This window comes from Schistocerca cancellata, chromosome 3, assembly GCF_023864275.1.
Source record: "Schistocerca cancellata isolate TAMUIC-IGC-003103 chromosome 3, iqSchCanc2.1, whole genome shotgun sequence".
Lineage (NCBI taxonomy): Eukaryota > Metazoa > Arthropoda > Insecta > Orthoptera > Acrididae > Schistocerca > Schistocerca cancellata.
Genome location: NC_064628.1, coordinates 918,873,082 through 918,899,756, shown reverse-complemented (window position 1 = coordinate 918,899,756; position 26,675 = coordinate 918,873,082). Strand labels below are relative to the sequence as shown.

Genomic DNA, 26,675 nt, shown 5'->3' with positions numbered 1-26,675 from the left:
TGTGGGCAAGCTTCGCCTTGCTCAACATTCCTCTTCTCCGTTTCTGAATTGCCCCTTTGAGTTTTTTCAGAGTCTCACAGTACCTGTCAGCGTTAATTGTGGTCCCAGTGGGCATAAAGTCGACCAACAATACCCCTTTCCGATCCCAAAAAACGGTTGTCATTACTTTACTGGCAGACTGTTTGAATTTCCGCGGCTTTGGTGAAGAAGTAAACCTCCACTGGCCTGATGGTTGCTTGGTCTCAGGTGTAAAGTGGCATGCCCAGGTTTCGTCACCCGTGACGATTGAGTCCAGAAAGTTGTCCTTTTCGGCTGGAACGTGGTGAAGAAATGCGCGGGAAGCATCAACTCCTTGTCGCATGTGGTCCTCAGTCAGCATGCGTGTCACCCATCTTGCGCACACCTTCCGGTAGTTCAATGTTTCCGTTAAAATTCTGTGGGCGGTGCTTCGGGAAACCTCAGGGACCGACGTGCAGAGATCATCCAGGGTGATCCGCCGATCTTCACGCATGCTTTGCTCATCCTTCAACACTGTCTCCTCAGAAATTGACGGTCTCCCGCTCCTTTGTTCGTCGTGAATTTCGGTCTGACCAGTTGCCATCTCTCTACACCTTTTACGAACATTTTTGACATCCATTCACGTCTCACCATACACTTCCGCCAATTAGCGATGGATTTGAATCGGAGTAGTGAACCTTTGCGTTCAAAAACTGATAACTGCGTGGAATTCGGACTTGGTGTTTACATCCAACGGGAGCTCCATTCTCAACGGCTGCCAAGCCAAGACTGAGGGCCTCAGTGCGGCGTGCGCATGTTTACACACAGCGCGTGAAGCTCTCTTCATAACAGTGTGACCTACTGCCACACAAACCTATATAAAAATAGGAGACCTTACTTTTGGGATTACCCTCGTATTTTAATTTCTAATAATTTAATTAATATAATTATTGTTCCAACAACTACAAACTTAATGGAAAGTACGAAAGAGAGTTCTAAAATAGATAAAGTATAATGGAGAGCTAAGAACTTTTTTTAAAGAATATTTCCTTCTCCTCTATTCCTGCTAGCTGAGAAGCTGCATGAATGTTTTCAGCTGAAGAGGTGAATGGCTGTAGCTGTGATTGTGGATTTGAAGTCGTCTGCAGAATAAAGCAACACCAGATCAGCACACGATTGCTAGCGTGCGTTGTGCCTCTTGCTCACCCCCCACCCGAGTCAACGCAAGATTGTCAGAAAGAGTCGAAGGAACACACTAAATGAACTTCGCAATCCTGTTTACAAATACACTTCACACGTCAAATAACTGTAGCGATGCCAGCACTCCAAGTAGTTACAATTCACATTGCATAGAACAGCAGACGAACTACTTTTGTTATCAAATCTACGACGAAGCCCTAGATCTGATCTTTTTTTAACGAAAGGCGAGATTTGACATAGTTCTTTATTACACTATCAAATTTCTTTGACACAGAAATATGATAGTGTAATACCATCCTTACGAATCGACCCCCCCGCTTTCCGATGAGGCAGTAGGCAGCGTCATCTGCAAAACACTCCACCTGCATGATAGGAACCGCACCTTAACAATGGGACTAAGTGCTGGACTGTCCACAAGCCATCAGCGTCTATTGAGGATTTAACTCTAATAAACCAACTAATGGTTTACATTCATGTGATTCTGACGTAATGATTTTTATTGTATTAGTCCAGTTTGTTTACCTGAATGTACATTTAATGATATATCTTAACGTAAACTGGGGATTACAAGGCAATAGTGCTTTTAATAAATGTTACAGAACATAACTAGTATGTTTCAAGATAGCTCTCTTATTTCGGGTTAATATTGAGTGATAACGTTGAAATCTGATGATTAATCTTCTAATTAACAAACACTTGATGATATTTTTTGATCTGAAGGGTGTTAGCAATGTGTAACTCATATGGTCACGACACTGCTGATCATTTTTTTATACACTGCGACAGCAGCACGCCAAGTAGTCGGAAAGAAAGCTACACTCCATAATACAACAGGGGTGGCAAGGTTTTGGCTCGCTAGCCATGCCCGGGCCCGAGTGCCAAAGCGCTCAACCTCGCTTCACATTTCCCTCACCACCACGCCTCGTTGTCTGAGCGACAGGAGGGAGAAGAGAGGAATACAGCCGTACTGCATATGACTTTGTTTTATATTTCACATTTCACAACTACACTGCTCGCAAACATAACATTTTTTCACTATTAATTAAATATTTTTGGTACTGTGAAGACAAATATAATTTTTATCTGGTACAAAGTATCGGCATATAGGCAGACACAGATAATTTCACAGACTTTAGCATTCAAGTTACCATATAATCGTGAAGTATTTAGTTCAATAGTAAAAAATTCTCTTTCACACATATTTAGATCAAAATTTTGTAGCACTTTTGCAATCTCTTTATGGAGACATGGAAAATCTACGTGAGAGAAGCAATGGAGACATCCTCGACAGTTTTGACGCAAAAAGATTTCTAATTAAAACTAGAATTACCTTGCAGGTCAGTCAATTACATCAACACATGCTCAGAGCAGCTTCCGACATAAAAGTGCAAAACGGTCTCGACAACAGCTCAAAAACAGACGTAAGATTGACAGTGTCGTCAAAATCTTTATAAAACTATCGTTCTAATTGTTGTGGGGCCACAATGAATTCTTCAAACATCGCGATTTCTTTACCGCCAGCGAGCTTAAGGAACTGCATTGTCTTTGTCAGAATGTGTCCGTTCTACAACGCGATTTTGCTATTTAAATGCATCACCATCAAATCATAAATAAGTTACTTTGCAATGTCTTACTGCGGGCAGCATGTAGTCACGTCCACTTAAATTACGAAGTTTGCAGTGCATTCTGGGTGTTTTAATTTTCATTCCTAGACTCTTCTTCCCTTCTTGTATACAAGCATAGTGGGATTTAAATCTAAAAATCGTTCCAGGCATATCCCTTGACTTAAACGTACTCTGCAGTAATATCTCAAGTCTACGTACTCTTTGTTGATTTACATTGAAAATTGTAGCAATTGAAAATGGAACAATGGGGAAGACTCCAGTAATGTTACTATCCGTACCACCAATGTCTTCAAGTGCTTCATGCCTGCAAATTTAGCACAAAGTGTTTCTTGATAAACAGCACAATGACTCCCGTCTGTCGAACGTTGTAATTTTTTCCCCATCCTTTTGTCATCTAAAAGCTTAAATTATTTCTGCATGGTACTATAATGACGTTTCGTAGCAAATAAGAAGTACCTATCGCTTATGCGAAATGAGAGTTCTTATCGCTCTCTCTGTGATTCATTTTAAAGGATTGCGACGATAGAAAGCTAGACTCCCTCATTTTTACAGTCACTGGAACTGTGACCGGCCTTCATACCACGAACAAATAGAGAATGGTAAACAGTGCTGATGCCAGCATTCTGTCGGACTCAGAGAGTTGTGCCGACCTCAAAATGCTGCTTCCCAGTGCTAAACGAAATGTCGCGCTCTTCCGGATAGTCCCGAGAAGGACCGAGTGAAACCGAGTGACAGGTCGTGACTTGGCGTGCACGCGAGAAGTCTGGAACTCTGTGGCCGACGCCGGAATACGATATCGGATGAGCGGAAGCGTATCGTTTATATCTACTTGTGACATAGTATTTACAACAGAGAGCGGTAACTAGAAAAAAGGTAGTTCATTCGTATTTATTTAGTTTCCTAAGGATTATTAAGGGTTCTAGAATGGTACATTACAGGCACTTAATTTACGATTTGCTTGTAATCTTCCCATTATTAAGGAAGAATTTCGTTTTCTTTTAAGAGAAAATAATTGTCAGTAGTGAACCGGTCAGCAGCCACAGAAGGAATACACTATTGGCCATTAAAATTGCTACACCAAGAAGAAATGCAAATGATAAAAGGGGATTCATTGGACAAATGTATTATACTAGCACTGACATATGATTATATTTTCACGCAATTTGGATGCATAGATCCTGAGAAATCAGTACCTAGAACAACCACCTCTGACCATAATAATGGCCTTGATACGACTGAGCATTGAGTCAAACAGAGCTTGCACAGCGTGTACAGCTACAGCTGCCCATGCAACTTCAACTCGATACCACAGTTCATCAAGAGTAGTCACTGGTGTACTGTGACGAGCCAGTTGCTCGGCCACCATTGACCAGACGTTTTCAGTTGGTGAGAGATCTGGAGAATGTGCTGGCCAAGGCAGCAGACGAACATTTTATGTATCCAGAAAGGCCCGTACAGGACCTGCAACATGCGGTCGTGCATTATCCTGCTGAAATGTAGGGTTTTGCAGAGATCGAATGGAGGGTATAGCTACGGGTCGTAACACATCTGTATGTAACGTCCACTGTTCAAAGTGCCGTCAATGCGAGGTGACCGAGACGTGTAACCAATGGCACCCCATTCCATCACGCTGGGTGATACGCCAGTGTGGCGATGACAATTACACGCTTCCAATGTGCGTTCACCGCGATGTCGCCAAACACGGATGCGATCATCTTGATGCTGTAAACAGAACCTGGATTCGTCCGAAAAAATGACGTTTAGCCATTCTTGCACCCAGGTTCGTCGTTGAGTACACCATCGCAGGCGCTCCAGTCTGTGATGCAGCGTCAGGGACAACCGCCGCCATGGTCTCCGCGCTGATAGTCCACGATGCTGCAAACGTCGTCGAACTGTTCGTGCAGATGGTTGTTGTATTGCAAACGTCCACATCTGTTGACTCAGGAATCGAGACGTGGCTTCACGATCCGTTACAGCCATGCAGATAAGATGCCTGTCATCTCGAGGCCGTTGGGATGCAGCACGGCGTTCCGTATTACCCTCCTGAACCTACCGATTCCATATTCTGCTCACAGTCATTGGATCTCGAGCAACGCGAGCGGCAATGTCGCGATACGATAAACAGCAATCGTGATAGGCTACAATCTGAAGGAAGTCGGAAACGTGATGGTACGCATTTCTCCTCCTTACATGAGGCATCACAACAACGTTGTCCGCCGCTCGTGGTCTTGCGGTAGCGTTCTCGCTTCCCGACCACGGGGTCCCGGGTTCGATTCTCGGCGGGGTCATGGATTTTCTTTGCCTCGAGATGACTGGGTGTTGTGTGTCTTTCATCATCATTTCGTACTCATTTACTCGCAAGTCGCCGTAGTGGCGTGCGTTAAAGAACTTGTGGAACGGCGGCTGAACCGCCCCGCGAGGGGACTCCCGGCCACCAATGCCATACGCTCATCATCATTATTACAGCGACGTTTCACCAGGTAACGCCGGTCAAGTGCTGTTTCTGTATGAGAAATCGGTTGGAAACTTTCCTCATGTCGGCACTTTGTAGGTGACGCCACCAGCGCCAACCTTGTGCGAATGCTCTGAAAAACTAATCATTTCCATATCAGAGCATCTTTTTACTGTCGGTTAAATTTCGTGTCTGTAGCACGTCATCTTCGTGGTGTAGCAATTTTAATGGCCAGTAGTGTACGAGGTGCATTCAAGTTCTAAGGCCTCCGATTTTTTTTTTCTCCGGACTGGAAAGAGATAGAAACATGCGCATTGTTTTAAAATGAGGCCGCGTTCATTGTCAATACGTCCCAGAGATGGCAGCACTGTACGGCAGATGGAATTTTACCGCCAGCGGCGAGAATGAGAACTGTTTTACATACATGGCGACGTTTTCCTTACTTGAACAGCGTGCTATCATTCGTTTTCTGAATTTGCGTGATGTGAAACCAATTGAAATTCATCGACAGTTGAAGGAAACATGTGGTGATTGAGTTATGGATGTGTCGAAAGTGCGTTCATGGGTGCGACAGTTTAATGAAGGCAGAACATCGTGTGACAACAAACCGAAACAACCTCGGGCTCGCACAAGCCGGTCTGACGACATGATCGGGAAAGTGGAGAGAACTGTTTTGGGGGATCACGGAATGACTGTTGAACAGATCGCCTCCACAGTTAGCATTTCTGTGGGTTCTGTGCACACAATCCAGCATGACAACCTGAAAATGCGAAAAGTGTCATCCAGGTGGGTGCCACGAATACTGACGGACGACCACATGGTTGCCCATGTGGCATGGTGCCAAGCAATGTTGACGCGCAACGACAGCATGAATGGGACTTTCTTTTCGTCGGTTGTGACAATGGATGAGACGTGGATGCCATTTTTCAATCGAGAAACAAAGCGCAAGTCAGCTCAATGGAAGCACACAGATTCACCGCCACCAAAAAAATGTCGGGTAACCGCCAGTGCGGAAAAAATGATGGTGTCCATGTTCTGGGACAGCGAGGGCGTAATCCTTACCCATTGCGTTCCAAAGGACACTACGGTAACAGGTGCATCCTACGAAAATGTTTTGAGAAACAAATTCCTTCCTGCACTGCAACGAAAACGTCCGGGAAGGGTTGCGCGTGTGCTGTTTCACCCGCACATCGAGCTAACGTTACGCAACAGTTTCTTCGCGATAACAACTTTGAAGTGATTCCTCATGCTCCCTACTCACCTGACCTGGCTCCTAGTGACTTTTGGCTTTTTCCAGCAATGAAAGACACTCTCCGTGGCCGCACATTCACCAGCCGTGCTGCTATTGCCTCAGCGATTTTCCAGTGGTCAAAACAGACTCCTAAAGAAGCCTTCGCCGCTGCCATGGAATCATGGCGTCAGCGTTGTGAAAAGTGTACGTCTGCAGGGCGATTACGTCGAGAAGTAACGCCAGTTTCATCGATTTCGGGTGAGTAGTTAATTAGAAAAAAAAAAATCGGAGGCCTTAGAACTTGAATGCACCTCGTATTTTAGGAAATTCGTTAAAAAATTTTATTTCAAATGCCGCAGTCGAATCCTTGCCAGTTTTCTCTCAGAGCAACTTTGGCTGTGCCTAGGTGGCGCAAGTTGCCTGCCTTTCAAAACCAAGGCAGTTCTGTAACGGTGGAGGCTGCTAGGCTGCTGCATGAGACACCTTCGGCGACCTGCTGGTACTGCCAGCGAATTCATGCCATCGGTTTCAGCCAGTAGCGTTCGTGGGAGGCAAGTCATGTGGATGGACCCTGGAGGCTTCTGAAGAGCAGAACACAGCTGCTTCTCTCTCTTGTGATCCGGGCCTCGTCTAGAACAGACGACTTTCTCGGGAGACAGAGCCTCAGGCACGGGGCCCCATGAGCAGCCACCAGCAGAATGCGACGTCAACCGGCTTCTCTCCCGATTCCCGCTTTGCTTTGTTTCTATGACTTTCTAGACTGATCTACACCTGGTAACTTCTTACCAGAGGCGGCCCCATGTGTTCTTCACACTGAAATACATTACCTTTATTTCACCTCTTTCCCTGCTCTATTATTCAACATCAGCCATGGATGCCCACGTGAGAGGTCATGCCCGCCGACCTCCGGCACATCGTTGTCATATGCGGCTCGCAAGAATGTCAGCCTCTCCTGCACTTGTACTTTAAACAGCAGAAAACTAGACCTTTGCAGGAAGACGTCCTGTAACTATTCAACAACATAAAGTTCCTTCACCACACTTCGAGCCAAATTAGTGAATTTGGAGGGTCAGAAAAGTGTATGGACTATAATATCTACTTTAATTAAGGCATCAGATAAACCACCATAATTTAGCTGAAGTAAAACTACACAGCCATGATAATGGAACGTCAAAACAATACAACTGCTTCCCAACACAGAAGAAACTAATTCCATAATAGTAGGTATTAAAATCCATGGAGAAGAAATAAAAACTTTGAGGTTCGCCGATGACATTGTAATTCTATCAGAGACAGCAAAAGACTTGGAAGAGCAGTTGAACGAAATGTACAGTGTCTTGAAAGGAGGATATAAGATGAACATCAACAAAAGCAAAACGTGGATAATGGAATTGAGTCGTATTAAGTTGGGTGATGCTGTGCGAATTAGATTAGGAAATGAGACACTTAAAGTAGTAAAGGAGTTTTGCTATTTGGGGAGCAAAATAACTCATGATGGTCGAAGTAGAGAGGATATAAAATGTACATGTTCTGAGGCATCAAGGGATCACAAATTTAGCATTGGAGGGTAGCGTGGAGGGTAAAAATCGTAGAGGGAGCACAAGAGATGAATACGCTAAGCAGATTCAGAAGGATATGGATTGTAGTAAGTACTGGGAGATGAAGAAGCTTGCACAGAATAGGGCAGCATGAAGAGCTGCATCAATCCAGTCTCAGGACTGAAGACCACAACAACAACAATTGTTGTCACGGCTGAGAAAGAGCCGGCAAAAATCACCCCACCCATTTACTTTTGAAGAGACATTAATCACATTTACAAAAATGTTCGTGTGTTAGAAAGTCTAGAGTAGTGTAGGAATATGCGAATCGTTAGAGTCCATACAAAATTGTTACGTGTCGAGGAAAGAGCCTGCGATAGTAAAAATGGTAAACAACATTCTTCTGATAAATGAAGTATGTGCTTATGTTTTGTCACGGCGTTCCGTATTATTCTCCTGAACCCACCAATTCCATATTCTGCCATCAGTCATTGGATCTCGACCAACGCGAGCAGCAATGTCTCGATACAATATACCCTAATCGCGATAGGCTACAATCCGACTTTTATAAATGCCCGAAAAGTGATGGTGCGCATTTATCCTCCTTACACGATGCATCACGACAACGTTTCACCAGGTAGCGCCGGTCAACTGCTGTTTGTGTATGAGAAATCGGTCGGAAACTTTCGTCATGAAAGCACGTTGTAGGTGTCGCCAACGGCGCCAACCTTGTGCGAATGCTCTGCAAGGCTAATCATTTGCATATCACGGCATCTTATTCCTGTCGGTTTAATTTCGCATCTGTAGCACGTCATCTTCGTAGTGTAGCAATTTTAATGGCCGGTAGTGTATGTTTTTTTTTTTTTTTTTTTTTTTTTTTTTTTTTTTTTTTTTTTTTTTGAATAGGGACGTGCGTACAAGCACGGCGTTTACCAACCTGTGTGCCGATTTGTACTTGTTGGTTAATCGATATTGAGCATCGATCGATTAGTTCTGGAACTCGATTGCGAGATCGACCTGACAGGTGGCAGGCGCCATGGGCAATGGATGGGAGACCACCTAGTGACAACACCAAATGGAGGGCAAGAGGTTATTTCGTTAAGTGAGGAGTATGCAATGTTCGTTGTGTTTGGAATTACGTGACGAATTCCTTATCCACCGGTTCCTACGAGGAAGCATAGAGAATGTATCAAGAATTATAATCGCACGTTGACCTTTAATGGAAGCTGTGATGTGAAATGTTCTAAAGTATACACGAATGAGGGCAAGGTTTTGTGATTTTGTTATGAGTGGGTATTACGTAGCGACGTTTGTGTGGCATATAAACGTGTACAACTCCCGGTCCTCCTAAGATAGAAGATCAGATGCACAACGTGTGTATGTTGTACATAAATGTTATAATAGATGATTGCTATACTGGATATAGGCCTAGGTTTCTCCAGAAAGGTCGTGCTGACCAGAGGTTTACGTATAGTGTGCTTCCACAAATTCGGTTGATGAGACTCCTGTAGCAAACTGTATCGTCCGGCCGAAAAGTAGTTTTTTTGTAGGGTGTCGGGGACAGAAGTGGCTCTACTCTTAATCCGCTAGCGTGTGCTTTATGTCTCTGGTTAAGACGAGCTCCCTTGTGTTGACAAATACTAGTACCGTCTGAACCGTTCGGACAAGAAAGACAGGAATATCGCTGGTTCCATATCATAAGTGAAAGAGAAGGGCTACCTACGGATTGGCGAGTGCTGGTCTTCGATGAAACGTGCTCAGCCGGAGGCAGGGCTCTGTAATTCTACAAGTAGCCCCTTCCTTGCGATCATAAATTACGTTCACTAACTGATGAACTGACAGTAAATACACTGCTTATGATTGCGTGATGTTCTTAATGGATAATGAATATATTTCTTTAGTACCACGAAATTAAGTTTTTTGGAAGGGTAAGCTCTGGTAATTATGTTTGAAAAGCGCTAACAATAAAGGCAGAAGGCTCTATGAAGTGTTATTTGTCACATATATTTCTACAACGGACCATATGAGGGACCATATGAACTATCTGTGTTAAGTATTTGCTTCGTGAAACTGAGAGGACCGTGTTGGTTCCTTTTCTGTTGATTCGGTTATTATTGAATTTAATATATTTACTTTTGGTTGAGGCAGTGTTCACAGGACTCTATGTTAAGCAGAGCCCTTGAACACCTGTTATTATGGAACGTAGCATTAAATTCTTAAAGCCTCAATTTAAAAAAAAATGGGGTTATGTCTCTGGCTCTAGGGTGTGATTTTGAAGAGTTTAATAAACATCATTGGCCTGGTTTGAATTGTAGAGTACCTTTAATTGCACGGAATAGCTGGATGTGAGAAACTTCCGAGAAACCGCAGCCGGGTTCACCGGCTCAACAGATCCACAAGTTAATCAATCCTGGGTAAGCTATTATCCCCGTAGCCCAAAATAGGTGCTTTACCCGGTTCGGCTATACTCCTCTATGCAACGACGTAAGTAATTTATTTGTATGTCATGTAGTTTTCACGTGGCCGTCTTCTGGAATACTGGAGGTACTTATGAATAACCCTGTAACCTCCACCAGACCTCGTAGACGAGGGCGCTTGCGCCCACCTGTGTGGCAGAGCTCAACTTCGAGGCAGTCGGTTCGAATCCCGGTTGTGGAAGAAATTGACGCCAGCGCAATGTTTCATACTCCATACTATACCATGCTATTCACACACTCAATATAGTCACCGACATGAAAGAGATGCACTTTAGACGCAGCTCTCACACAGCACGCGGAAATGGGCCATGCTGTGTGGAGGTTGAAAACACTACCCAATTAGCTCAACCTATCCTTACGTGTGTTCCAGACAACTTCGCCATTTGACACTTTATTTGCTATCATTTTTATGTTCCACACTGGGACTGTATTTTAGCTAGAAGAGGCTAACAAAAAAAGAGAAATAGTTGTCTGGGTTTATAGTAGTAAGACCATGCAAATCATAAGAAAAATGAATCATATGTCTTGTATATGGTGTTATTAGTGTAGGTATCATTTTTAATTTTCCTTATTGTACTGAAGCTCACAGTAGTTAAAAATTGTACGCGATGAAACTGGCACACGTAAAGCATGTTGGAACAAAGTATATCAGAGAGGTGGTAGTATGGATCAAAGGAAGCCAAAAATGTCCAGTAAACAAGGGCGCTAGAATATATATTTTTAAACCTATGTGCACTTGTTCATTTTCACTACTGTGAAACGCATATCTACGAGCCATCTACTTTTGCGAGCTATCTACAAAATGTGGTAAACATACACTCCTGGAAATGGAAAAAAAGAACACATTGACACCGGTGTGTCAGACCCACCATACTTGCTCCGGACACTGCGAGAGGGCTGTACAAGCAATGATCACACGCACGGCACAGCGGACACACCAGGAACCGCGGTGTTGGCCTTCGAATGGCGCTAGCTGCGCAGCATTTGTGCACCGCCGCCGTCAGTGTCAGCCAGTTTGCCGTGGCATACGGAGCTCCATCGCAGTCTTTAACACTGGTAGCATGCCGCGACAGCGTGGACGTGAACCGTATGTGCAGTTGACGGACTTTGAGCGAGGGCGTATAGTGGGCATGCGGGAGGCCGGGTGGCGTACCGCCGAATTGCTCAACACGTGGGGCGTGAGGTCTCCACAGTACATCGATGTTGTCGCCAGTGGTCGGTGGAAGGTGCACGTGCCCGTCGACCTGGGACCGGACCGCAGCGACGCACGGATGCATGCCAAGACCGTAGGATCCTACGCAGTGCCGTAGGGACCGCACCGCCACTTCCCAGCAAATTAGGGACACTGTTGCTCCTGGGGTATCGGCGAGGACCATTCGCAACCGTCTCCATGAAGCTGGGCTACGGTCCCGCACACCGTTAGGCCGTCTTCCGCTCACGCCCCAACATCGTGCAGCCCGCCTCCAGTGGTGTCGCGACAGGCGTGAATGGAGGGACGAATGGAGATGTGTCGTCTTCAGCGATGAGAGTCGCTTCTGCCTTGGTGCCAATGATGGTCGTATGCGTGTTTGGCGCCGTGCAGGTGAGCGCCACAATCAGGACTGCATACGACCGAGGCACATAGGGCCAACACCCGGCATCATGGTGTGGGGAGCGATCTCCTACACTGGCCGTACACCACTGGTGATCGTCGAGGTGACACTGAATAGTGCACGGTACATCCAAACCGTCATCGAACCCATCGTTCTACCATTCCTAGACCGGCAAGGGAACTTGCTGTTCCAACAGGACAATGCACGTCCGCATGTATCCCGTGCCACCCAACGTGCTCTAGAAGGTGTAAGTCAACTACCCTGGCCAGCAAGATCTCCGGATCTGTCCCCCATTGAGCATGTTTGGGACTGGATGAAGCGTCGTCTCACGCGGTCTGCACGTCCAGCACGAACGCTGGTCCAACTGAGGCGCCAGGGGGAAATGGCATGGCAAGCCGTTCCACAGGACTACATCCAGTATCTCTACGATCGTCTCCATGGGAGAATAGCAGCCTGCATTCCTGCGAAAGGTGGATATACACTGTACTAGTGCCGACATTGTGCATGCTCTGTTGCCTGTGTCTATGTGCCTGTGGTTCTGTCAGTGTGATCATGTGATGTATCTGGCCCCAGGAATGTGTCAATAAAGTTTCCCCTTCCTGGGACAATGAATTCACGGTGTTCTTATTTCAATTTCCAGGAGTGTATGAGGACACTTAATTCTATTATTATCCATAGATACAGCAAGCAGTAAACATCGTTACATTTCTAATGTAAACGGTATTCACAGTTTTGGCTACGCACAGCGCATTGTGGAAGAAGCAGTTTCTGATTCGATAAGTCCGTATAATTCTTATACATTGGAATACTATCTTTCCACTTACGAGTAAAGTGAAAGGGTATTATTCCACACCGCTAATGGCAGACATTATCTTCCATTATCATCTGGCAAATGGAAACCTAATGTGACCGTATATTCCACCAAAGAGGTGGACTGATGCAAGGTAGATTCAGTTCTTACAAAACGACTTGCCTGTCCTGCTACTTAAGGCATTGTACCAACAACAGCTTGGCACGTGTTTCATGCTTGATGGAGGACGACCCCATTTTCCCCATAATATTCGAGAGCACTTCACACATACAGTTAATGGACAACGGATTTGTTGGGGAGGTCCATTACGTGGTGCAGAGTGTTTCTTCGAACTTAATCCCTTGTTTTTTGGTGTCAGAGACAGATGAAATCTCTGGTGTATGCAAGCCCCATTAGTGGTATACAAACGGTACATAGACGCGTTATCAGTGCCTGCCAGCGTATCCGTGACCAACGTCGAGGTTTTCGGAGAGTGCGTGATTCCCTAAGAAGTCGGACAGAAGCACGCCTTACTATGAACGGACACCTACATTAGCGATGGCTGAGAAGCGAAAGTCGTACGCAGTAGCAAGCTGATTACAATAGCAACTCTGCTCTTTCACACTAGAAGAATAATGTGTTCTCATTTGTGTACTCAGTTGTTTACTGCTTTGGTAACAGCAACAATCTTTCAGTAGAAGAGATGTGTTGCACAGAGGCTAAAATGAACAACTGCTTACAGCTCTTAAGATGTACATTTTACAGACCAATTGTATTAGTCATTTTTTCCTTGTTTAGTTTTCTCAAATTTTGGAATGCTCTTTTACCGCATCCTGTGTAAGAAAATATCAATGCGAATCATTTAACAATGGCCTGAACTGCTCATCTTTCGTCGTTCATCAAAATCTATTTAAAATCTATTAGATCGTTCTTATTACTTGACAAAATACGCTGCAATATTAAAGATGACATACGCAATCCGGCCACCTGTTGCGGTGCTTGGTATTCACCTACATAGAAAATCTCTACTTACGCCTCGGAAGGGGTAGTTGGATCCCCAGTTGGCGGTTTTACCCGTTGTGGGCGCTCCGTTGTCCGGTGTGAAGACGATTATGGAGTTCCCCAACATTCCTCGGCTCTGCAGCGCAGCCACCACTCGGCCCACCGATTCATCCAGTTTGGACACCACGCCTGTAAAAGGAGAAGGTGCAGAAGTCGCGGGTCGCCGAGATCTGTATCATATTATTGCGAAGCCCTTTGTTCGACGCATAACGATCGACAGTACCTGTCATCACCCTCGACAAAAAAAAACTGTTATCAGGCCTGGTATAATAAATACAGCTGTTGATCTGGAAAAGGACTGAACAGACATCTGGTGCTCTAATATCCCTTACTGGCGAAACAAGTGAACATCCTTTGGTTTCCGTATCCAGACGCTCTTCCCCACCAAACTGATAATGAAATTTCCACATCTCTTCTAGCACACTCCTTTGACCTTCATACATCTCCCGCAATCTTGGGTCCCAACATACTATAGCCTCCAATATCCTTGAGAACACTGGCTGCTGCCACGCCTCTATCGTCCCACCTTCTCTCGTTTTCCACGCGCTCCATATCCTTTCAGCAGGGACGAAATGTGCAGTCTGGATCAAAACTGCACTTAGACCGTCTTTGAACAGCGTGAGTTCCACGGAAGCTGACGAAGTGTCCAGCCTCCATCGCCGCCACCCTCTTCATCGCAGCCCTGCCCCCGCTCCACCTGCCACAATCCGAGCAACACTCGAAGAACAGTACTGGTGGTGAATGCACACTGCATTTCTACTCATTTTCTTTTCTTTTCAATCGCCTTCCTTTCTCTGACCGTTGATTCATATCCAGCCACAACCTACCCTGAACATCCCATGCCAAATGAAGTCAACCCACACTTCCCTCGCCCGGCCAGCGCCACATTCCTAACCCAAAACCTGCATCCCAGCTGTGAGTTCCTTTCTGCAAATACATCCCTCAATCATTTCAGTCTAACGTCTTCCCATATACCTCCCATACGTCAGTCCCGACTCGCACTTATCTAGAGCCTATACCCCACCGTCCTCATTTTGATTTATAATATACCAGTGCGACCGCCTGCGCCTGATATTTAATGAATCTAATTCAGTATAGAACTCACTTGTACAAAATTAGACACCTGATAACTTTATATGTGCGTTAACGTGTATAATATCAGTCGTTAAGTTAGTAAAACCTAAACAGAGGTAGCCGTAAAGCATTAATTAATTAATTGCCTGATGCTAAAGTTTTACTAGATGAACAGCGACAACAGAGTAAGTGATAAATTTCTTTCCTTTATTTTTTTGTGAAGGATGTCAGACAGAAAAGTTTGGAAAATGTTAGAGGTTTTATGTAAATTTCGTTGGAAATCGCTTAGTGCACTTATTCACAAATACTGGACGAATATAATGTGGACAATTTGTGCGCCATGAGGTACTCCGTCTCGGGACATTTACACAATTAAAGGTGACCCTGACAGCCTTCTTTTATGAGATTATTAATTGATTGATTTAGTTCGGTAATTTTCCAGTCTGCTACTTACTCAACACATAGTCATGCATTGCAGAAAGTTCACGTAGGGAATCAACTTTAATGATTTTATTCCCTCTTTATTTATCATACCAGCATCATATGTTACCCTAGAGCCATAATCCTAACCATAAATAGCTCTGCGGTGTATGAATGTGCGGATAATCGAAAATGCATGTGCGATCATAGGCAAAAAATAGCGTTGAATTCAGATTTCAAGGCTGGCTTGTGGCGTAACCGTTCCGGAGACAACAGTTTGTCCCACTCCTCTTGGGTGTATATCTTGCGATTAGTTAGCTGTGGAAGTTTCCACTGTCCCTGTTCCGTATTGAGCCGGCCGCGGTGGCCGTGTGGTTCCAGGCGCTTCAGTCCGGAACTGCGGGACTGCTACGGTCGCAGGTTCGAATCCTGCCTCGGGCATGGATGTGTGTGATTTCCTTAGGTTAGTTAGGTTTAAGTACTTCTAAGTTCTAGGGGACTGATGACCTAAGGTGCTAAGTCCCATAGTGCTCTGAGCCATTTGAACCATTTTTGTTCCGCATTGTCGCATCGAGTTAGTTAGCGCCTCGAGATAGGAAGCCAAACGAACAGAATTCCAAGGAAGGCTGCCTTCGCACCTTCCAAAGTAGGAAGCAGCAGGGATCTCAATGAATACTAAGCGTATTGTTTTCCTCGCTGTGTTGATACTGTCTGGCATGGTGTGTAGTTCGAGAGCTTGGGGTTGTTCTCTTTTTCTCTTTGAGTTTTTATTCTGCCTTGACTGTGTTTACACGCCAATTATTAAGACATAAACCTGCTGCGATCCTCCTCTTCGCTGGTACCTGTGGTGGTTGTGCTGTTGTTCGGGTGGAAGGGATTTGATTAGGCGGTTGGTTGGTTTGTTAGCCGTCCGTAGGCAAAGCTGTAACCCGATTCGTTAGTGTTCCACTTGGCTGTCTAACCTAAACTGTGGTTATAGTTTCCTCCCCAGGCCAACCATTCGAACACTTCTGAGCACCACTGTTTGTTGTTTGTCATTGTAAATTTTATTTGGTCGCAGGTACTGTGCCAGGCCTTCAGACGTGTGTCAGTACTGTCTGTTTCATGTGTAGCATATGGCCTTCAGCCTAACGTCATAACAAATTTAAGATTGACGTCTGCCGGGTCACAAGTGAGGTCCATAGTAAGCAACTGTAGTGAAGTTAAACAATTGCTGAGATGCTGTGTCAACTGATATACGTCATTTTTCTGTACGTGATGTAGTCTCAGTTATGTTCGGAAAGCCTCGAGGTTCTTAACTAGCAAATCAATGATAGCAGGTGAAAATTTGTGCCAGATCGGGACTCGAACCTGTATACCTCGCCTTGACCACCTTTGCCGTCCTATCATGCTTCCCAGCCGACTCAAATTCTCAGCCTGCTACACCATTATTGATGTAGCATCACCTACCCATTAAGCCTTTATTCACAGTTCCTTGTTCCTGCAGGATATTGGGCGTGACGTGCATCTTCAGTGAAAGGCAGGACCTCTGGCAGTCATCACCACACACACACACACTCTCACACACACATAAAAAAATTGCATCACCTCTGTTTTTAGAACTCCTGAAGATAGACGTTGACTGTGGATATTGTATCACACAGGCAGTACCTTTTTCAACAATGGAAGTGTCCAGGCGTCTCGGAGTGAACCAAAGCACTGTTTGGACATGGAGAGATAGATAGAGGTAGCAATTGTCGATAACATTCTTCACTTAGGCCACCCAAGGGTTACTACTGCAGTGGATGACCGCTACCTACGGATTATGGCTCTAAGGAACCCTGACAGCAACGCCATCGTGTTGAATAACGCTTTTCGTGCAGCCATAGGACGTCGAGTTACGACTCAAACTGTGTGCAATACGCTGCATTATGCGCAACTTCACGCCTGGTGTCCATGGCGAGGTCCATCTTCGCAACCACGACACAATGCAGCGCGATACAGATGCGCCCAACAACATGCCGAATGGACCGATCAGGATTGGCATCACGTTCTCTTCACCGATGAGTGTCGCATATGGCTTGGACCAGACCATCGTCATAGACATGTTTGGAGGCAACTCTGTCAGGCTGAACACCTTAGAAACACTGTCCAGCGAGTGCAGCAAGGTAAAGGTTCTCTGCTCTTTTGGGGTGGCGTTATGTGGGGCCGACGTACGTCGCTGGTGGTCATGGAAGGTGCCGTAACGGCTGTACGACACGTGAACGGCATCCTCCGACCTACAGTGCAACCACATCGTCAGCACATTACCGTGGCATTCGTCTTCATGGATGACAGTTGGCGCCCCCATCGTGCAAATCTTGTGAATGACTTCCACCAGGATAACGACATCGCTCGACTAGAGTGGCCAGCATGTTCTCCTGACATGAACCCTAACGACAATGCCTTGGATAGATTGAAAATGGTAGTTTACGGACGACGAATCTTACCAATCAATCTGAGGAATCTACGCCGAATCGCCATTGAGGAGTGGGACAATCTGGACCAACAGTGCCTCGATGAACTTGTGGATAGCTAGCCACGACGAATACAGGCATGCATCTATGCAAAAGGTCATGCTGCTGGGTATTAGAGTTACTGGTGTGTACAGAAAACTGGACCTTCACCAAAAAATGGTTCAAATGGCTCTGAGCACTATGGGACTTAACATCTAAGGTGATCAGTCCCCTAGAACTTAGAACTACTGAAACCTAACTAACCTAAGGACAGCACACAACACCCAGTCATCACCAGGCAGAGAAAATCCCTGACCCCGCCGGGAATCGAACCCGGGAACCCGAGCGCGGGAAGCGAGAAGGCTACCGCACGACCACGAGCTGCGGACGGACTTCCATCGCTGAAGGTCTCGCTATATGGTGGCACAACATGCAATGTGTGGTTTTCATGAGCAAATAAAATGGTGGAAATGTTGTTTGTCTTGATCTCTAGTCTAATTTTCTATATGCGTTCCTGAACTCTCCTGTCTTGCGTCTTGCTCTGAGGATGCAATGATGTACGTCTGACTCATTGGATTTGTCATAAGCGAAAGCGTCTTTCAAATTCAGAGAGCGGCTGTTGGTGTAATTAACTATTTGTGCGGTGGAAGTATTCATCGCACACTAATGACTCTAGTAATTATTCCCCTTCATTTAGTTTTTAACAAACAGGGAACATAACTTGAAATCTGGTTTTGCAGGACAGAACGGATCAGATTGTAGAAAGGGCCAAGGTCAATTACTGTTAGTTATACAAGAACACACACAACTTTATTCCTTAAGCCAATGCACAGGGCCCAAGTAACTTCTCCCGAATAAGTTTAAATGAATGCCTTTAATACACCAGGATTTAGAGTAACAGCTGAAGGCCTTACTTAAGTAAAACTGCAATATCTTCTTGGCTAAAGGCCAAAATAATACACTCCTGGAAATGGAAAAAAGAACACATTGACACCGGTGTGTCAGACCCACCATACTTGCTCCGGACACTGCGAGAGGGCTGTACAAGCAATGATCACACGCACGGCACAGCGGACACACCAGGAACCGCGGTGTTGGCCGTCGAATGGCGCTAGCTGCGCAGCATTTGTGGACCGCCGCCGTCAGTGTCAGCCAGTTTGCCGTGGCATACGGAGCTCCATCGCAGTCTTTAACACTGGTAGCATGCCGCGACAGTGTGGACGTGAACCGTATGTGCAGTTGACGGGCTTTGAGCGAGGGCGTATAGTGGGCATGCGGGAGGCCGGGTGGACGTACCGCCGAATTGCTCAACACGTGGGGCGTGAGGTCTCCACAGTACATCGATGTTGTCGCCAGTGGTCGGCGGAAGGTGCACGTGCCCGTCGACCTGGGACCGGACCGCAGCGACGCACGGATGCACGCCAAGACCGTAGGATCCTACGCAGTGCCGTAGGGGACCGCACCGCCACTTCCCAGCAAATTAGGGACACTGTTGCTCCTGGGGTATCGGCGAGGACCATTCGCAACCGTCTCCATGAAGGTGGGCTACGGTCCCGCACACCGTTAGGCCGTGTTCCGCTCACGCCCCAACATCGTGCAGCCCGCCTCCAGTGGTGTCGCGACAGGCGTGAATAGAGGGACGAATGGAGACGTGTCGTCTTCAGCGATGAGAGTCGCTTCTGCCTTGGTGCCAATGATGGTCGTATGCGTGTTTGGCGCCGTGCAGGTGAGCGCCACAATCAGGACTGCATACGACCGAGGCACACAGGGCCAACACCCGGCATCATGGTGTGGGGAGCGATCTCCTACACTGGCCGTACACCACTGGTGATCGTTGAGGGGACACTGAATAGTGCACGGTACATCCAAACCGTCATCGAACACATCGTTCTACCAATCCTAGACCGGCAAGGGAACTTGCTGTTCCAACAGGACAATGCACGTCCGCATGTATCCCGTGCCACACAACGTGCTCTAGAAGGTGTAAGTCAACTACCCTGGCCAGCAAGATCTCCGGATCTGGCCCCATTGAGCATGTTTGGGACTGGATGAAGCGTCGTCTAACGCGGTCTGCACGTCCAGCACGAACGCTGGTCCAACTGAGGCGCCAGGTGGAAATGGCATGGCAAGCCGTTCCACAGGACTACATCCAGCATCTCTACGATCGTCTCCATGGGAGAACAGCAGCCTGCATTGCTGCGAAAGGTGGATATACACTGTACTAGTGCCGACATTGTGCATGCTCTGTTGCCTGTGTCTATGTGCCTGTGGTTCTGTCAGTGTGATAATGTGATGTATCTGATCCCAGGAATGTGTCAATAAAGTTTCCCCTTCCTGGGACAATGAATTCACGGTGTTCTTATTTCAATTTCCAGGAGTGTATTTCAGATCAGCTAAGGAAATTATTTAAAGTCCAAGCATTTACAAAATCCTGATAAAGGCCATATTAAGGAAAATTCAAGTTAATTCTCCGGCTGAAAGCCAAATTAAGAAAATTTTCTTTACATAATGAAAAATACTTTAAAGGTAAGCCTTAACATAGTACAACAGAAGAACACCTTGAGAAAACTTGAAGTATCTTGTCGGCTGAAGGCCCAAACAATTACTCAAGAATAATTAAAGAAAACCTTAAGATAAGATTTAACGAACATGGCTGAAGGCCGTTTCAAAAATTCAAAATAATTAAAGAGAGACCTTACAGGCTAGGATTTACATATTAAAGCCACAGATCCTGAAACAAGGCCTAATCTTAAATATGTTATGACGTTAGGTTGAAGGCCATATGCTACACATGAAACAGACAGTACTGACACACGTCTGAAGGCCTGGTACAGTACCTGCGACCAAATAAAATTTACAATGACAAACAACAAACAGTGGTGCTCAGAAGTGTTCGAATGGTTGACCTGGGGAGGAAACTCTAACCACAGTTTAGGTTAGACAGCCAAGTGGAACACTAAACTATCGGGTTGCAGCATTGCCTACGGACGGCTAACAAACCAACCAACCGCCTAATCAATTCCCTTCCACCCGAACAACAGCACAACCACCACAGGTGTGTTGATGATGTTTGGTTTGTTGGGCGCTCAACTGCGCGGTTATCAGCGCCCGGTCCACCACAGGTACCAGCGAAGAGGAGAATCGCAGCAGGTTTATGTCTTAATAATTGGCGTGTAAACACAGTCAAGGCAGAATAAAAACTCAAAGAGAAAAAGAGAACAACCCCAAGCTCTCGAACTACACACCATGCCAGACAGTATCAACACAGCGAGGAAAACACAGTGCAGCAAAACTACGTTAACGGCCAAAAGGCAGAAGATAACGCTGGTGCACTTCACTAATAAATTAATAATCACTTCAAAGGTTAAACACCATACAAGCAGATGGCTGCAAAATTTTTCTGACTCCAACCAACCATCACGTTGCCGCTTGTGGGGAAAGCCCAGGACGCAACAACCAGCAGTTAACGAAAAGATGTAACAGCGGTTGAGCTTTTATGACAGGTTCACTGATTACTGAACTCCAGTATGCAGGTGCGGTGGGCTACGAACTTAGGACTTCTCGCAGCTAGTGCCACACAACTCCGACCGCACGTGCACGCCGCCAGCAGCCCCAGTCTGATTACACACCCCAGAGACTTCCTCGCTGCTCCGCCGCAACCGACCAACTGCCACACACACCATGACACGGAAATATAACTGCCACACCAAATAACTTACAGCAGCACCAGTATCAAACTTCCTGGCAGATTAAAACTGTGTGCCGGACCGAGAATCGAACTCGGGACCTTATTCTTTCGCGAGCAAGTGCTCTACCGACTGAGTAACCAAGCACGACTCACGACCCGTCCTCACAGATTTAATTCCGCCAGTACCTCGTCTCCTGCCTTCCAAACTTCACAGACGCTCTCCTGCGAACCTTGCAGAACTAGGACTCCTGGAAGAAAGGATATTGTGGAGACATGGCTTAGTCACAGCCTGGCGGATGTTTCTAGAATGAAATTTTCACTCTACAGCGGAGTGTGCGCTTATATGAAACTTCCTGGCAGATTTAAACTGTGTGCCGGACCAGGAAGAACTCGGGACCCTTGGCTATCGCGGGCAAGTGTTCTACCGACTGAGCTACCCAAGCACGATTCACGACCCGTCCTCACAGCTTAAATTCCGCCAGTACCTCGTCTCCTGCCTTCCAAACTTCACAGAAGGTCTCCTGCGAACCTTGCAGAACTAACACTCCTGGAAGAAAGGATATTGCAGAGACATGGCTTAGCCACAGCCTGGGGATGTTTCTAGAATGAAACTTTCTTTCAGTGCACCATTCGCGACCTAACAAGGAAACGGAGTGAAAGCCAGTTCCACAAGAAGTACCCTTTTCCATACACGGTAAGGAGAAGGAGGAAGTATAAAATGGGATTAACTGGTCAGTCGCTTCCGTTTCAGCACTTTTTACTTTGTATTAGCATTTAACATGGCAAAAAAGTTTCTAAAGCCAAGATCGCATAAATATGTCTTTATTTCCAGCATCCGATTTCGACAGACTTTGCTGACATGTTCAGGTCTTCAAAATTTTTTACGAAACTTATTTATTGTGACTTTCTAAGACATGAAGACGACAGCAAAATCTGTCGAAACCGGTTGTTAAACGTTGAGAAACATTTATGTGAGTTTGGCGTTATTGTTTTTCAGCACGTAAAGCAGATCACCATCTCGACGTGCCAAGATTCTGTTTGCGTTTAACAATTAGAGCTAGCATTTAGGAAATACACTTCATCATCCAACCTGCGTATATGCGCCTGTTGGGGTCCGATATGTAGAGGAACTTGTTGATGGTCTCTTGCGGTGCTGCGACGGGGGCGGCGGGGTCCCCCGAGTGGCAGGCCTGGTGCGCCAGGTACAGGAAGAGCGGCCTCTCCGTGTCGTGCTCCAGGATGAGCCGCTCCGCCTCCTCCGTGTAGACGTCCGTGGAGTAGCGGCCGGCGTACTCCCACGCCGTCGTCAGGTTCTTCCACAGGATGTAGCCGTTCAGCTCCTGTAACAAATAAAGTCGCTACACTCGTACACTGTTGTGACGGACTGTGTTGAAGCCTGAGCTTCTGGCAGGCTTCAGCAACCAAGTAACTGATATGCGGGCCAGCCACCAATGTACGAGGGCAGTTCAATAAGTAATGCAACACATTTTTTTTCTCGGCCAATTTTGGTTGAAAAAACCGGAAATTTCTTGTGGAATATTTTCAAACATACCCGCTTTGTCTCGTATAGTTTCATTGACTTCCGACAGGTGGCAGCGCTGTACGGAGCTGTTAAAATGGCGTCTGTAGCGGATGTGCGTTGCAAACAACGGGCAGTGATCGAGTTTCTTTTGGCGGAAAACCAGGGCATCTCAGATATTCATAGGCGCTTGCAGAATGTCTACGGTGATCTGGCAGTGGACAAAAGCACGGTGAGTCGTTGGGCAAAGCGTGTGTCATCATCGCCGCAAGGTCAAGCAAGATTGTGTGATCTCCCGCGTGCGGGCCGGCCGTGCACAGCTGTGACTCCTGAAATGATGATCGACGGATCACCATCAAACAACTCAGTGCTCAAATTGACATCTGTGTTGTTAGTGCTGTCACAATTGTTCACCAGTTGGGATATTCAAAGGTTTGTTCCCGCTGGGTCCCTCGTTGTCCTACCGAACACCATAAAGAGCAAAGGAGAACCATCTGTGCGGAATTGCTTGCTCGTCATGTGGCTGAGGGTGACAATTTCTTGTCAAAGATTGTTACAGGCGATGAAACATGGGTTCATCACTTCGAACCTGAAACAAAACGGCAATCAATGGAGTGGCGCCACATCCACTCCCCTACCAAGAAAAAGTTTAAAGCCATACCCTCAGCCGGTAAAGTCATGGTTACAGTCTTCTGGGACGCTGAAGGGGTTATTCTGTTCGATGTCATTCCTTATGGTCAAACGATCAAGTCTGAAGTGTATTGTGCTACTCTTCAGAAATTGAAGAATCGACTTCAGCGTGTTCGTTGGCACAAAAATCTGAACGAACTTCTCCTTCTTCATGACAACGCAAGACCTCACACAAGTCTTCGCACCCGAGAGGAGCTCACAAAACTTCAGTGGACTGTTCTTCCTCATGCACCCTACAGCCCCGATCTCGCACCGTCGGATTTCCATATGTTTGGCCCAATGAAGGACGCAGTCCGTGGGAGTCACTACGCGGATGATGAAGAAGTTATTGATGCAGTACGACGTTGGCTCCGACATCGACCAGTGGAATGGTACCGTGCAGGCATACAGGCCCTCATTTCAAGGTGGCGTAAGGCCGTAGTATTGAATGGGGATTACGTTGTAAAATAGTGTTGTGTAGCTAAAAGATTGGGGAATAACCTGGTGTATTTCAATGCTGAATAAAACAACCCCTGTTTCAGAAAAAAAATGTGTTGCATTACTTATTGAACTGCCCTCGTAATTCTACAGCTATCTTCTGTAATAGTATCTACGTAGCACCCTACAACGCGGCGTTTTGGCGTCAATATTTGGCTGAGTAGCACGCGGTGTAGCGCAACGCGCCTGGCTGCAAGGAAATTGTCCCAACTCAGACCACAGCAGCATTACTTCGGCGTCGTTCAGTGGACGGCACAGTCTCCGTAAAGCCATCTGCCAAAGCTCATCAAGAACGAACAAGGCACACCTGCATTTCTACGAACAGTCAGCTAGCCGTGATGATTCTGGGTTTCGAGTGGGATCCGTAGGGTTCAGGCTGTTCAGTCGCCACTGTCACTCAGCACATCAGTTGGTGTCCATCCACCTTGAGTTCAGCTTGAGCTTACTGCATGCCTCTATCAGGCGCCTATTCCAGCCATTGGCCTTACGCAACAAGAACTGACACGGTAAGTGGTCAGCTAGGAGGTGGTGCCGAAGCCAGAGTGGCACTGCAACAGTTTTACGTGGCGTCACTGACTACCTAGCAGCCACGACAAGCACTTGGGACACAATTGTAGGAGTGGTGTGCGGAAGGTATTTAGCAATCGAAAAAAAAATTACTGACTAGTGGAAGCAGTGAAGGAAAGAGATTGGTGAGAAGAGTACAGTGCGCCCCCTCAGGTAGGAAGAACTTGTCTGATGACGCAGCTGGGGAAGATATCAGAGTCGATATGGAAGACATGAGGGACCGAGTATTACGAGTTTAACAGAACTTTGGAAGAATTGAAGTGAAATAAGGCAGGAGGGGTGCCTAATCCTGCTATGGAATTCATGAAATTATTATGGGGATTTGACAACCAAGTGGGTATCGAAATTGGTGTATAGCAGTCATGAGTCTGGAGATATACTATCACACTTTAGAGAAGATATCATCCACAGGTTCCCAAAGGTATCAATGGAAGCTAAAGTGCGCGTAATTTATGACGGCGGCCGATTTTAAGTTCGTTCTGCGCATCTGACGTCACAAAACACAGTCAGCCAATGATCAGAGAACGACGTTGCCAGAGCTAGACTGCAGTGCAGACCACGGACGAGTGTCTTCAGTTTTAGAAATGTTCAGTAATAACTAAAGTAAGTGAACAAAGCAGTGTCTTGACAGCTGACTTTCTTTTATAGAAAGTTTGGAAAAAGCATTCTTTATACCAATTGCTTCATATTCTATTAATTAATTAAACCAAACAAGCAATAAGCCTCCTAATTCAGGCGATAGCAAGGAAAGGTGTTTGTATCATTCTCACTAACCGCTTTTTCGCAATAAAGAACAGCGGTAATTGTTTATTTCCTATTGTACTTCGACGAAACGAGAGTAATTCATAGTCATACCAACAGTGGTTGTCGGTATTTTGCGTGATATGTTAAAATCCTCCGGGTGATATACTGAATGTCAAGCTGCGTTAGCGTGATGGTTAAAGTGTATGGCCACGAAGCGAAAGGTTCTGACTTTAAACCTTATTCGGTGCTTAGTATTATCTTTATTTACAAACGATATCGAAGTGTCTCACTTCATGAATTTTATTCGTTTAAATGTAATTTTTTGAAATTTCTAGTGGAAACTATACGCTATGGACTTTTACCTCTGCAAACTCTTCAAAATTTCGTTCAATGGTTTACTACATCTAATACTGCACAATAACTACGTTGAACTTCGAAACATAATTAAGTCATTTATGGGGGGAAGGTATCGGTCAAGAACCTATGTAGAAATCAAATTTTGGGGCCAAATAGTATTTGTGAAATCGAATGATAAAGTGTGTCAAAGCAGTCGAAACACCATGTGCCTGCACAGGTGAGCAGTGCAATGATGACAAAATCGTGCACATCGCGGAATTCGGGGAGCACGTCCCTGTAGCAGCGAAAGGGTTAATACTGCCGTGGTGGCTTTACTTCATAAACTGCGCGCTCCCCTTTAAACGTAAGTTTGCGAACTATACTATGGCGCTGCTTCTCTTGGCGCGTACAACTGGCAACGCAGCAATCTCCCGCGTCTGGGCGGGCATGCGCGAACCTGCAAGATAAAAGAATTGAACTATAAGTGGAGATCTATCACACAAACAGCTTAATGGCTCAGTCAAAGAAGCTGCTGACGACCATTATAAAGGGTGAGTCACCTAACGTTACCGCTGGATATATTTCGTAAACCACATCAAATACTGACGAATCGATTCCACAGACCGAACGTGAGGAGAGGGCTAGTGTAATTGGTTAATACAAACCATAAAAAATGCACGGAAGTATGTTTTTTAACACAAAACGACGTTTTTTAAGTGGAA

At 45.9% G+C, this 26,675-nt stretch overlaps 1 protein-coding gene across 1 annotated transcript in view; it reads right to left on the bottom strand.

Annotated features, from left to right (window-relative positions):
* LOC126176652 (arylsulfatase B-like) overlaps window positions 1-26,675 on the bottom strand; it is a 180,513-nt gene that overhangs the window by 87,165 nt on the left and 66,673 nt on the right. Inside the window, exons 4-5 of the mRNA XM_049923810.1 lie at window positions 22,711-22,960; window positions 13,936-14,093 (exon numbers count right to left, since the gene is read on the bottom strand). Coding sequence (XP_049779767.1) covers window positions 13,936-14,093; window positions 22,711-22,960 — 408 coding nt within the window. The remainder of the gene's footprint in view (window positions 1-13,935; window positions 14,094-22,710; window positions 22,961-26,675) is intronic.